Raw genomic sequence first — 13024 nt, forward strand, 5'->3', positions numbered from 1 at the left:
CAGTCTCCCTTCACCCAGCACCACCTCCTAGAAGACGTCATTTTGGAACAGGTATCTAATGTGCCTTAAATACGTATATCAATACCAGCAATCATTCTTAACTACCACTACATGAAAATGTGAATGTTGGAAGTGATCAAAGGTAAGTGAGTTACAACATAAATTACAACAAAACAGCAAACCCCGTTATGGGGAAGGGGTACCAAGAGGCCCAACAGGTACGATACTACAGAATCTCAGTGTTGATGGTGCTGATTTGAACACTTGTGATTCTACTTCCTCTTTAATGACTGTCCTTTTAAGAGGTACATTTCAAAATAATTTGTATTTTAGCTTTACCAAGTGTCAAAATTTCTAAGACAGTATTTTTCTTTTAAAAAAAACTTGTTCCCACTCAGATCCAGGAATGAAGCATTTTAATATCCTTTGGGTGCCTTCTAAGGTTAGTGTTATAGTCATATAATTATATATCAGGTTATCTGACTTAAGCCACCTGCACTGCTACAATTAAACACATCCTAGAGAGATTTAAAATAAATAAAGTGACTGAACTCTCTCTCACAGATGGGTTCCAAGTCCAGAAGACTTTCTCCCAAAGCTGCCGCTGTCCTCGAGTCTGTAGGTGGCACGGCCCTGTCTAAAATGCTTTCAGACAACGGTCTGGACGGGAGCGGCACACTGTGCAGGGGAGCTGGCTCTTTCTGAGGATGAGGTCGAGCGGTTGGAAATCTCTCTCTGTAGTTCCTCTACTTTTTTTTGAAGTTCTGCACGTTTAGCAAGAAGTTCTTTATATCTGCTGTGAATGGGCTCCTAGAAGAGCAAAACGGCATGAAGTAGGTCAGGCAGTCATGAACAAATCCAAAGTCAAATCATTTTCTAAATGTTTCAGATGTTCTAATGTGTGTTTTCTCAGCTGTGGGGCCCAATACCCACATTTCCTGTGCACCGGTGGAAATTATTACGTTGGTGCAAAAGTAACTGCGGTTTTGCACTGTTTGATATTGCAAATACATTCTTAAATAAATGTGGTTGTTATACATCATTTTAATGTGCATTTCTCGCTTTCTTTTTTTGCTAATGACTTATTACTTGCTGTTTATTTTATATTTTAGACTATGGAAATGGTGTTAGACAAAAAGCAAATTCAAGAGATTTTCTTATTTCAGTTCAAAATGGGTCGTAAAGCAGCAGAGGCAACTCGCAACATCAACAATGCTTTTGGCCAGGAACTGCTAAGACGACGAGAGCCTTGAAGATGAGGAGCGAACTCGCTGGCCACTGGAAGTCAACAAGGCCAACCGAGAGCAATCATCGAAGCTGCTCCTCTTACACGACACGCGAAGTTGCCGAAGAGCTCAATGTCGATGTTAGGTATTTGAAGCAAATTGTAAGGCGAAAAAGCTTGGTAAGTGGGTGCCTCATGAGCTGACCGAAAATAAAAAAAATTGTCATTTTGAAGTGTCATCTTCTCTTCTATGCAACAACAATGAACCATTTCTCGATCGGACTGTGACATGCAATGAAAAGTGGATTTTACACGACAACCAGTGACGACCAGCTCAGTGGCTGGACTGAGAAGAAGCTCCAAAGCGCTTCCCAAAGCCAAACTTGCACCAAAAAAAGCTCGTGGTCCCTGCTGGGTGGGCTGCTGAGGTCTGAGCCGCTATGGCGTTCTGAATCCCAGGAAACTATTACATCTGAGAAGTAGGCTCAGCAGATCGATCAGCTGCACCCAAAACCGCAAAGCCTGCAGCCGGCATGGGTCAACAGAAAGGCCCAAGTCTCCACGACAATGCTCGACCGCACGTGTCACAACCATCGCTTCGAAAGGTGAATGAACTGGGCTACAAGGTTTTGCCTCATCTGCCGTATTCACCTGACCTCTCGCCACTGACCACCACTCCTTCAAGCATCATGACAACTTTTTGCAGGGAAAACGTTTCCACAGCCAGCAGGATGCAGAAAGTGCTTTCCAAGAGTTCATCAAATCCCAAAGCATGGATTTTTATGCTAAAGAAATAAACACACTTATTTCTCACTGGCAAAAATGTGTTGATTGTAATGGTTCCTATTTTGATTAATAAAGATGTGTTTGAGCCTAGTTATAATGATTTAAAATTCACGGCCCAAAACCGCAGTTCCTTTTGCACCAACCTAATAAATTCAGGGACTTACAGACTGTTGAGATCACATCTAGGTTATTGGTATTCCAATACCCCGAGGTATTTCCAGAGAAGGCAGGTATTAAACTAAGCTAACAAGGTAATTTAAAAGCTTATACCCAAAAATTCCCTCATTTAGTTGTACATTTTTTACTTTTAAATAAGTACACATTCTACAACATATTAATATTTCAAAATGGACCAGAATTGTGTGAGGCTTTTGACTACAACACAGTAAAATGACAAGACATCTAGAACTTATCCCATCCAATACCTTCATTTTACAGAGGAGGGGAGAGGAGATGCACTTTGTCCAAGCACAGACAAAGGAAAATGGTGTATACTGACATCCCATTGTGGGCGCTTTTTCTACTATACAATTTAATTTTTAAGGGGTACAGGGGAAAGTTTTAAATAAGCACACATCAACTTCCCAGCTGCTTTACAGGGGACAAACATAATTCTAAAGTTGCACTAATGAAACCTCCCTTTGTACACTGGAGAACGTACCTGCGGCTTCATCCGTGGATTCCACCGTATGTAATAGCCCACCCAGAGCTCTAGGTGGCGCATGCTGGCCACGGGGTAAAGGACGTGGCTGGAATAGCTCCCGTAGAGCGGGTTGGTGAAGTCTTCAAGGTGGCTGTTTATATATGACCACAGTGACACCGTCCTTTTGGGAAGATTCTGTAAGAAAAACTGGATGAGGATTCTCCCACACAAACCATATTTTAGAAACATCAAACAGTTTGTGATTATCAAAAATCTCTACCTGGAAGGACCTTTGCACTTTAGTGAGAGCCCTGCTTATATTAAAATTTGAATATCGGAAAACATTCTCCAGTTCCTCAAAAAATTAGACATAGAGTTACCACATGACACAGCAATGCCACTCCTAATTATATATCCAAAATAAGTGAAAAACGTTTAAACCTGTACCCGAATGTTCATAGCACAATCTATAATAGTCAAAAGGTAGAAACAACCCAAATATCCTGCAAGTGATGAATGGATAAACTGGTATAATAAACATTTTTCAGCCCTTGAAAGGAATGAAATATACATACTACAAATGGAGGAATCTTGAGAACAGTAGGTTAAATGAAAGAAGCTGAACAGAAAGGCCATGCGTTGAGTGATTCCATTTTTATGAAATCTGTGGAAGAGGCAAATCCATGCAAAGTAGAATGTTTACTGGGGGCTGGGGAAGGAGAGAATGGGGAGTGTCTGCTAGTGAGTGGGGGGCTTCTTAGTGGGGAGGGGCGGTCATGATGAAGATGTTCTGAAATCAGATCGTATTAGTGGGTGTATAATGGAAAATTCAGAGTCAATTTTATGGTATGTAAATATTTTTAAATTTTTTAGAATTCAGGATATAGCAAATTCCATTAAGGCATCTTAGCTACTATCTAACATTCAATAAAGTATCAGTGCCTACTATGCAACGAAATAATCATGGCGATACGAGGGATGAAAAGATGACTAGAAGGAGCTGATAGCCTAGGACACAGCTAATACCTGGCGCTACTTGTGTGCTGTGCAGTTCATCCTCACAGCAGTAGTACCACCAATCCTGTTTTAAGGAGGCAGAAGTTAACGTGCCTAAGGCGCAACCACATGACAGTTCCAAGACTTGAGCCTGTCTCTGGAACAAGCATTCTTTGCCACCATCTTGCAGAAAAATAGGAATGAGCTATTTTCTATCCACATTTTTTACAATGAAAATTGATCCCTAGCGGGAGACACCAATCCAGGGGACTCCATGCTCTAAATTCTCCGAAGCAGAGAAGGAAGATGGCCCATCTTCATCCATAAGAGACCAGCTTCAAGTGCACAGAAGGAAGCACGTGAAAGAAAACAGCAGGGAAGGACCAAGCTCGCCTGCGCAGCTGGGCCCCCGCGCAAGGCGCTCTAGGGGAAAGCCACGGGCGGAGGGGAGAGGCGCACGGCCCATTTCTTACCTCTCTTCCTCTCTGCTGCTCACTGTTGCAGAGGAACGTCCCAAATAAACAGCTATAGAGGTGGTCCAAAATAGTAATGAGAAAATAGTCATTGAATTCAAATGCTGTAGGAAACTGCAAATTGAACACCACAAAAACACAAAATTGAGACATTTTTTTCAAGTATGTGCATCCCTGTACATGGGCAGATCCTTTGTATAGTTCTTAAAATCAAGCTAAATGCTATGGAACCTACTTCTACGGCATGCCTGCATTGCCTGTTTGCTTTTCTGTTCAAAAACCTCTTTACCACTTTTGTAAGCACAATTTTCTCCCGCAATCTCTCTTTCACAGACAGCAAGGCTGTGCATGGTTTGGCCAGGCATTTCCATACCCTCTATCTGCTGGCCCTGAACTTGCAGGCCGCTAAGTTTATACCTGAGCAATTGTGGCAACTCTGGTCTCTCTGCCAAAAATGACCATAAACAACATAGTAAGATTTTTTTAAAACTTCCAACAGCACAGTTTTGTTCTCAGGAATTACCAAAAATAATGTTCCCAGAAAATGTCAGCAGTCCACTAACTATCCGTGGCAGATGTGCAGAATTAACAAGCTGGCCTCTGTGTCTTCACAGACCTTCCAGCCAAAGTGGACGGAGTCCCTTTGCCATCTAGAATCCTAACCAGAAGGAGATTCGCCCTCCCTGAACCCAGGAGAGCAGCTCGGCTGAGGGTCTTAATTTCACACCAACAGCCTGATACTGGCGACTCAGCAAAGGAAGACTTTCAGACCCAGAGAGGTGGAACCTCATCCATCCTCTCCAGCTAACGTGAAATGATTCAGAAGCTTCTGTGGAAGCGCGGACCACTTTAAGGGTTGTGAAAAGGAATTTCTGGATTGTAGACTGGGAAAATAAACATAGTTTTCAAGTATTTATTTCCTAAAAAAATGTTAACAGCATGAACTGCATGCAGAAGGGATAGAGATGAAAACAACCTGACCTTGAAAGTTACCTAACTTTTAGGAAGCCATAGGTGGGTAATACCAATTTGACAAATGGGTTGTTTAAGTCTCTATACTGGCATTCAATTATTTATAAAACTGGTCACTGCTAATTGTATGACTAATTTGTTCTATGTTCAGAGAGAAAATATAAAGAAAAACATAACTAGAAGACTGATCACTATAACCTATCTTAAGTACCATCAAACAAGTTAAACTAATTTTCTATTTAGTAATTTAAGCTTAAAATTAGGATTAAAAAATGAGTTTAGATATACAGCACTTAAAAAGTTAACACAATTACAATGGAAGAAAGGTATGTCACACACTCTTCTATGTAAACACTGAGTGTAATTGGTAAATGTGATCTAATATAATATAAGCACATTGTCCCCTTCAAGGAAGCACCTTACAAGAGAGTAGCCCATTGTTCCAAAGAACTGTCCTAGTCCTTTGATGACAGATTTCATTTTTTTCAGGAGGTACCAGAGATTGAACCCAGGACCTCGTACATGGGAAGCAGGTGCTCAACCACTGGCTACATCTACACCCAGCTTTGATTTTTAAAACCAAATATGGCAATTGTCAAAGGTGAATCCTAGTTTTGAACATATACCTGCCCCCCCCCCCCCAAAAAAATTCAGGGAACCTGTTACAGGCTCAAAGGCAATTGATTCCAAAGGAAAAGTCCCAATCTCCTCCAAGCAGTGAAAGTATTACTCATGCACCACCCTACACATCTCTCCCCTCTGCCCCACGCACACACCAGAGGCCTATTTTATAGAAACTGGTAGTATTTTCAGAACATTTGTTAAAATACCAGCTTCCGCACATGGTGGATATGTTTACTACATCATTTTGCTTAGCCTATCCGTTAGGATTTGGAATAATCCACCTACCCAGGGTCAAAAAAAAGACAAATATATAACTGGTATAACTGATGTACCTCATCTTGAGGATCAACACTTTCTTTTAATGAAACTGTCTAATTTTATTGAAGTAAAACGTAGTCCTAAAGCCAAATAGAGCCAGCATATGTCCTACTTTATAGTCAAGTGGCAGTCTTAAAGACAATAAATCGGACATCCCATTGTTTGAGGGTATTTAATTAACTTACATACCAATAAGTAGCAACCAACTTTTGGGTTTTGAGGTAACTTTTCTTGAGGAAAGTCATACTTTTAGGACACAGACCCCCTGCCTCCTTAGAGAATGACCCCAGAAGCTCCACCAGTATCTTTACAAAAGACTAAATTCATCTACATTAACATTTCAAATGCAGCAGAAAGCTGATAGAAGGTCTAAAAACAATAGTTCTCTCCTAGCCTAATAACAAGAACGGAATCTATTACATAATTTACTTGTCTAATTTCTACCTAAACACATTTTCCCTCTAAAATAATTAAAATTACATAAAATAGGATCTTATTTTGCTTGAGTTACCTAGGCAACTCATGTCTTTACCTCCCCTAAGGATCAATGTAAAGTTGAACTTCTAAAGCTGAGTGTGTTATTATTTAACATTAATTGCTGAAAACAAAGAACACTCTATTATCAATGCCACTCAGGTCGAACTGCTAAAGGGGTCAAATTATCAATTAATGCTACTCCCAAATAACGACCTTTAACTTAATTCACATTGTGACCATGAATGCAGCACCACTACCTGGAAACCTAACAAGAACTTCCACTTTAACTGAAATGTGGGGTAAGAGTGAGCACGCCTCCCGACTGAGCGCTGGGGCGCCGAGCCCCGCTGAGTTACCTGTCTCGTCATCTGCCAGACACAGTCGATGAACTGGAGGAAAACAGGAGACCGGTCTGCGTCTGCGTGATTCTTATCTCCATGACCGACTCTCTGAGGCAGAGAGAGCAAGATGTGAGCTTTGTTTCAAATACAACTAAACATTTTTATTTCCCAATGAAAAGAACATTTGTGCAATATAAAAAAAAGTCAGAAAAATGTTTAAAAACATTGCAAAGAAAGTAAAAGTATCCCATAATCCTATGGAGCAGAAATCTCTGAACATTTCGTCGTACACTGCCAGACGGTTTGACCTGAGATGTTACAGCAGAAATCACCACGCTGCTAATAAATGAAGCCAGGCCCTCGCAGGGCAGGAGCGGTCACGCCTGCGGTCAGGAAGTTGCCCCTGAGACTGAGCCCCGATACAGGAGCTGCCGCCGCCACAGGAAGACCCTCTCCTCAATACCCACGTGGGGCGTGAAGCCCTGGGCCACCTCCGCCCTGGATGCCTGCATCAGCAGGAGCCCAGACCTTCCAGACTCTAAAAAGCCTCTGGACATCGCCCTCCACAGGTGCTGGGACCTGCCCTCTCGGTTCTTTCCCACTCTGAGGACCTTTGTCCCAGGCTGAAGGGAGGGCCTGCCTTCTCCAGGTGAAGGAGCTGCACTCCCACCTTACCCTAAACGTGTGGCCCGTGGACCTCCCGGGGCAGGGCGGGGGCGGGGAAGGTCCACGAGGTCAGCGCTCCCACAATAATATTTAGACATTATCTGCCGTTTTCAGTATTTGGGCATTTGCACTGATGGTGCAAGTGATGAAAAGAGCCTCTGGCACTTGAGCACGGCTGAAGCCACTGTTTGCACAGATTATTTTTACTGGAAAGAACTAACAGATGAATTATGGTTAAGGACCTGGCTATCTGGCAGACTTTTTCTTTTTTAATGAACAAAGTGAACCTGTCACTTCAAGGAAAGGAATGGACAGTATTTGCTGCCAAATCATATTCAAGCTTTTGAGTGAAAAACAGACACATAAAGACCTGTCTGATAAAATCAGGAGACAGTAATGTGATTTTATGATATTGTATAAAAAAAACTTTTGAAATTATATAACTCAGTGAGCCAGTATTTTCTAAATAAGGAATACATGATGTTACAAAATCACACATGGGTAAAAAAATCTATTAAAATTGCAAGACAAACTAATGGAACATAAAGGAACAAAATACAAAAAAATTCATCAATTTGGTTTCAGATTTCATAATGTAACTAACCTCTAAGAAACTACTACTTGCCAAATTTTGGTGTAGTATCAAAGATATAAATATCCACAATTATATGAAAAAACTTGAAATATTCTTTCCTTTGCTACCTACTTATCACTGTGCAGTCAGCTTTTCTTCATATATGTGAACCAACAAAACATAGCATAGCAGACTGAATGCAGAAGCAGAAATGAAAATTCAGCTACCCTCCTTAAGGCAAAAATTAAAGAAATTTGAAAACTGTGAAACAATGTCACTGTTCTTTTTAAACTTTCTTTCTGTTTTGGGAAAGTTATTTCTCATTAAAATGTTAACATAACAGACTTATTTTAAGTTAATATTTAAATTTCTTTAAATTCTAATATGGCAAATATTGACAGGTATAAACTACATTAAGTTCCTTGGGATTGTAAACAATTGTTAAGGGTGTAAAGGGGTCCTGAAACCAAAAAGTTTGAGAAATCACTGCCCTATATTACCAATGAGAGCATAATCTTCTTATTGGATGCCCTTTAGTAATGAACAATCTGCTTTTAGATAAGTAGGGGAAGATTTGATTAGGTGATCACAATCAGCAACTTAGGAATCCACAGCAATTTCACACTACAACTGAAAATGTTTATGATTGTCACCATATTATATAAACATGTACAAGAGTGACTGACTTAAAATTTCTTTCTTTGAAGTAAGCATTTTTTTACTGGTCCTTTCATGATAAGAGCACTTTAAAATAAACTGAAAAATGTGAACCCTCAGAGCAGTTGGCACAGATTGCCAACTTTATTTAACAGTTCAAAAGAGCAGACCAACTCTAAGTGCCTGTGCCTTCCAGTTATTTATGAGCACTGCCCGTGCTCCCTGGAAACCACTGGAACTAGCGGACAGGGTCAGGGGCGTCGGCACTGCCCGTGCTCCCTGGAAACCGCCGGAACTAAAGGACAGGGTCAGGGGCGTCGGCACTACCCGTGCTCCTGGAACTCTGGTGCGAAGGCTGCCGTCACGGGTGGCACCTGTCCAACCTGTGTCGGAGGTTTTTCGCCAGCCTGGGAAGACGGCGGCTTGGAGCCCGCGACACTGTGCGCCCTCAGAACGACTCCTTAAACCCACCCCTCCCTCAGGTCTCCTCCTGCCATACTCATTCCCACCTGGAAATTCCATTCACTCCAGCCCTCGTTCCCGGGAGAACACTCCTACGCTTCGCTCCCACAGTTTTGGAATGAAAACACGCACAAGGGGTAACACGTATGAAGACAGAGCCACACGCCACTGTCTCCAAGTCTTCCGGTTCCAAGTTTAGTGTTCCATCCACTACTTAGCTTGGTGCGGCTGAAAACCACACGAGCATGGCTTAAGTTAAAAGCTCCATGAATCCAAAGTATTATTTAACTAAGAAGCAAATGCAGAAAGGATGTAACAGCCCTTCCTCGATTTATGAAACTGGGTGGTTCTGGGCACGACACCTGGAGAGAGCCTGGAAAAGTCCAGGTGACAACCGGACAGCCAGAGTCGTTCAGTCTAACGAGAAACGATCCCAGAGAAGGGGTGCTCACAGGGAGACCTGAAGGTTTTGGGTGGCGGGACCGACAGCCACTCTCAAACACAACCAGCCTGCAGTGAAGCTCCGAGAGCCTGGCCGTTCCAGGCCGTTCCCTCGAGTACCAGCCGTCGTTTGAGAACAGCCTCCTGCCGCCGGCCTCCCGGGCTGCCGGGTTACAGGAGAGCGGCCTGATGCGTTCCGAAGAGAGGGCCCCTGAGGAGTGGACTGCGCAAGGAGAACCGTCAGTTTTTGGAAGAACGTGTAATGCATACAAGGCGTCGTTCTCACGCCTCACGGGCGCTGCCCTGAGCCGCCAGGAGCAAGCGCTGTACTCACGAGCTGGAAGCGATGCCCGAAGCTCAGCCACTCCTTCTCCACCAGGACCTCGAAGCCGCGCACGGTGCGGTAGTGGCCGTCCAGCATGAGCATGGCCAGCGCGGTGAGCTGCGCCGTGCGGTCCCAGCCGTCGCTGCAGTGCACCACCACTGAGGTCTTCCCCGACTCCACCCTGTCGGCAATCCGGAGGGCGCCCGCAAGAATCAGCTGCAGAACGGGCAAGGGCGTTTAAAGGAATCCTGCCTCCTCCTTCAGAGGTCATTAACAGCGACTGCTCGGGGACAGCTGTCTTCAGTAACACGAGGGAAAAAAACTATCTGCCCCTTCCTGCTAGGAATTTGTATAAATGGTAGAAGTCATATAAATTTTGCTTTAAAACTGGAGAAAGATCCCATCAATGCTGACCCTGATGAATTTTAAAACTGAAATAAATGTACCTGGGCCCTCAACAAATTGACAGTATGAAGAGGAAAAAAGGGATTCCGTGCTAAGAGATCTGTCTCTAAGAATCTTCAACCATTCCAAAATCATCTAAATAAGAGTAATTGATATGCCAAGACCATCCTTATCTATTATGTCAAACAAAGCTTACTAACAAATTAGAAGAACCTGAAAGCAATAAGATTGAATCTCTTCTAAAATATTCCGTAGCATTTATTTTATTGTTCTAACCAAAGATGAAGTATGCACAGCCTATCTGCAAAACAACTTCTCTGAAAACGATCGTCAGTGAAACTAGACAAAATGAGATACACCCAAAAAAGAAACGAAAGGCTAACGTGCTATCGCACCCATCCTTCTGTGCGACGGCCAGCGCTTCCCCAAGACCGGTGCGCACCACGACACGGGTCAGGACAGAGGAAACGGCTACCCGGCCAGCGCTCCCAGGCGTGTCCCTGCGGTCCTCACTGCGGCATGCGCCGACGGTGGCTCTGAAGCGGCCTTGGCCCTGACTGGGTACCAGCCGCCTGCGAGCGCCACCGGAACAAGGCTGCCCGACTGGCTCCACTAACACAAGCTCCACGCAGGGCTCGGCGCAGATCCAGCCACCCAGAGGCTTAGAAGCCTTGCCTAGAGGGCCCGCAGATTGCGGGCTTCATTCATAAAGTGTGAAGGCGCTGCTGCTCCAGGTGCTGGAGGTATGGCAGTGAGCAGGACAGACAAGGCCCCTGTGCCGTGAACTTTTATGCTCTACCTGGGGGGCTGCCCCTACGCTCCCTCCCGGGCACGGGGGGCGTAGGACAGCCTTTTAGAGAGGGGCTGGGGAAGGCCTGCCTGAGCAGGTGCTGAGCAGGTGCTGAGCAGGTGGCTGAGCGGCTTGGAGGAGTGGGAGCAGCGCCGGAGGCTCAGCAGCCCTGCCCAGCCCTGACAACGTGGCCCTGCTGGGGAGCTGGCCTGGGGTCCTCAGGAGGGAAGGGGCAGGCTGAGCTGGCTCCAGGTCAGGCCCCGCACACCACGGCCTTGCACAGGTGGGCTGCAGGGCCGCGATCTCTACCTGAGGAGGCCCTAAGCTTGGGAAGATAAAGAGGAATAGAGACGGGCTACAGTCAGCGTTCTCATCAGTTCAGTCTGGTTTTCTCTTCAAATTCTGCCTGAATTTTAGAAATTTTAATGTAAGTCAGTTCCTGCCTAACATGAAAGATCCTATTTTCCACTATTTCAAAATATTTATATATATTGGTTACAAAAATCTACACATTGATAAGGTACATTATAGAAATTCAGACCACATCTGAAAACATCCCTAACTACACGAACTAAAGTAACATTTGATGTTCCAACATGACAGCACATAAGGCAAATTGGTGTCGGCCTGGGAGCCTCCAACGACGGGTGCAGCACTCCAAGGGCACCCCACATGAGCTTCCCCACCTCAACTCCCTGACCAGATGGCCTTAACTTCCCCAGTCAGGCAGCAGGCACTGACTGGGTGCCTATGTCATACATAAGATGTATCCTAGCTCCTGCAGGGGCATAAAAAACATGATTTCTCTCTTCTTGGTCTACAGGAGTTAAAATTACACAATTAAATGAAGTGCAGGGTAGTACCTGATGAAATGGGGGAAAAGTAAAGTGAAGGCGACAGAGAAAAAGGAAGTGGATGTGAGCTGGGAAGACTTCTGGGAGAAATGAGACATGGACCTGGATGTGACGGGCAGGTGGCACCCAGAGGACGGACAGCGGCAGGGAGAAGCACAGCAGAACCAAACGCACAGCACAGGAAACAAAATCATCTGAGCATCAAAATGCACACGTATTTCTAATTATCAAAGAAGTTATCCGTTTTTCACTTGTTTAGAAAGATACCTTCATGTTGACTACAAGCGTAGGCAAAGAGCCAGAACAAGTCCTTGTTTGCTATTCTCTGGTAGTATAAGAAACAGCAACATACACACCTTAATATGCTCCAGCCAATGAGTAGACTCCAGGTTAGACAACCAATGCGTTTCCTCAATGTTGGGGTACACGATCTCCTTCAGTTTCCGTAACGACTCTCTCATCACATGAATGTTGTGGATATCCAGAAAAACCAGCTCTGCATTTTGATAGGCATCTTCACTCTCATAACCACCGCCCTTTGCCTGGACAAAGCACACATCGCAGGAAATCACAAATGAAGGCACATCCACTGCATGTAAGGTATCCATGCAAAAGTGTCGTCAGTGCCCAGCAGGTGAAAGACGACCAGGAGAACGCTGTGGGAGGACAGGGACGGCGCAGGGCAACTCAGCACAGCCACTCTCCACCTCTGCTTCACTCTGACCCTCAGGTGGCTGTCAAAAACTCTTAGGAGCACACTTCAATTTTAAAGCGCTAAATTCTCCCTGCCCACACTTCGAATCTCACCCCCATCACATCCTGCTTTCTGGATTTGCCAGCGGCGGCTCCACTTGCAGGGACAGCTGGCTGGTTCACCGCTGGCCTGTGCTTCTTCACATCCCTTCCTCTACACTTCATCTTAATCTGAGTGTTTGCAGAATGCTTTGCAATCACAATGACTGGCTCTCTTTAACTACAGAATGCTTTTTAAATAA

At 44.3% G+C, this 13024-nt stretch overlaps 1 protein-coding gene across 2 annotated transcripts in view; it reads right to left on the bottom strand.

Annotated features, from left to right (window-relative positions):
* Positions 1–399: 399 nt before the first annotated feature.
* MTMR2 (myotubularin related protein 2) overlaps positions 400–13024 on the bottom strand; it is a 106224-nt gene continuing 93599 nt past the window's right edge. For both annotated transcript variants that reach the window (XM_023585968.3, XM_023585967.3), the window contains 6 exons: positions 12386–12571; positions 9990–10196; positions 6871–6963; positions 4124–4237; positions 2673–2849; positions 400–810 (listed from right to left, as the gene is read on the bottom strand). In XM_023585968.3, coding sequence (XP_023441736.2) covers positions 649–810; positions 2673–2849; positions 4124–4237; positions 6871–6963; positions 9990–10196; positions 12386–12571 — 939 coding nt within the window. In that variant the 3' untranslated portion in view covers positions 400–648. The remainder of the gene's footprint in view (positions 811–2672; positions 2850–4123; positions 4238–6870; positions 6964–9989; positions 10197–12385; positions 12572–13024) is intronic.

Source organism: Dasypus novemcinctus, chromosome 27 (genome assembly GCF_030445035.2).
Source record: "Dasypus novemcinctus isolate mDasNov1 chromosome 27, mDasNov1.1.hap2, whole genome shotgun sequence".
Classification (NCBI taxonomy): domain Eukaryota; kingdom Metazoa; phylum Chordata; class Mammalia; order Cingulata; family Dasypodidae; genus Dasypus; species Dasypus novemcinctus.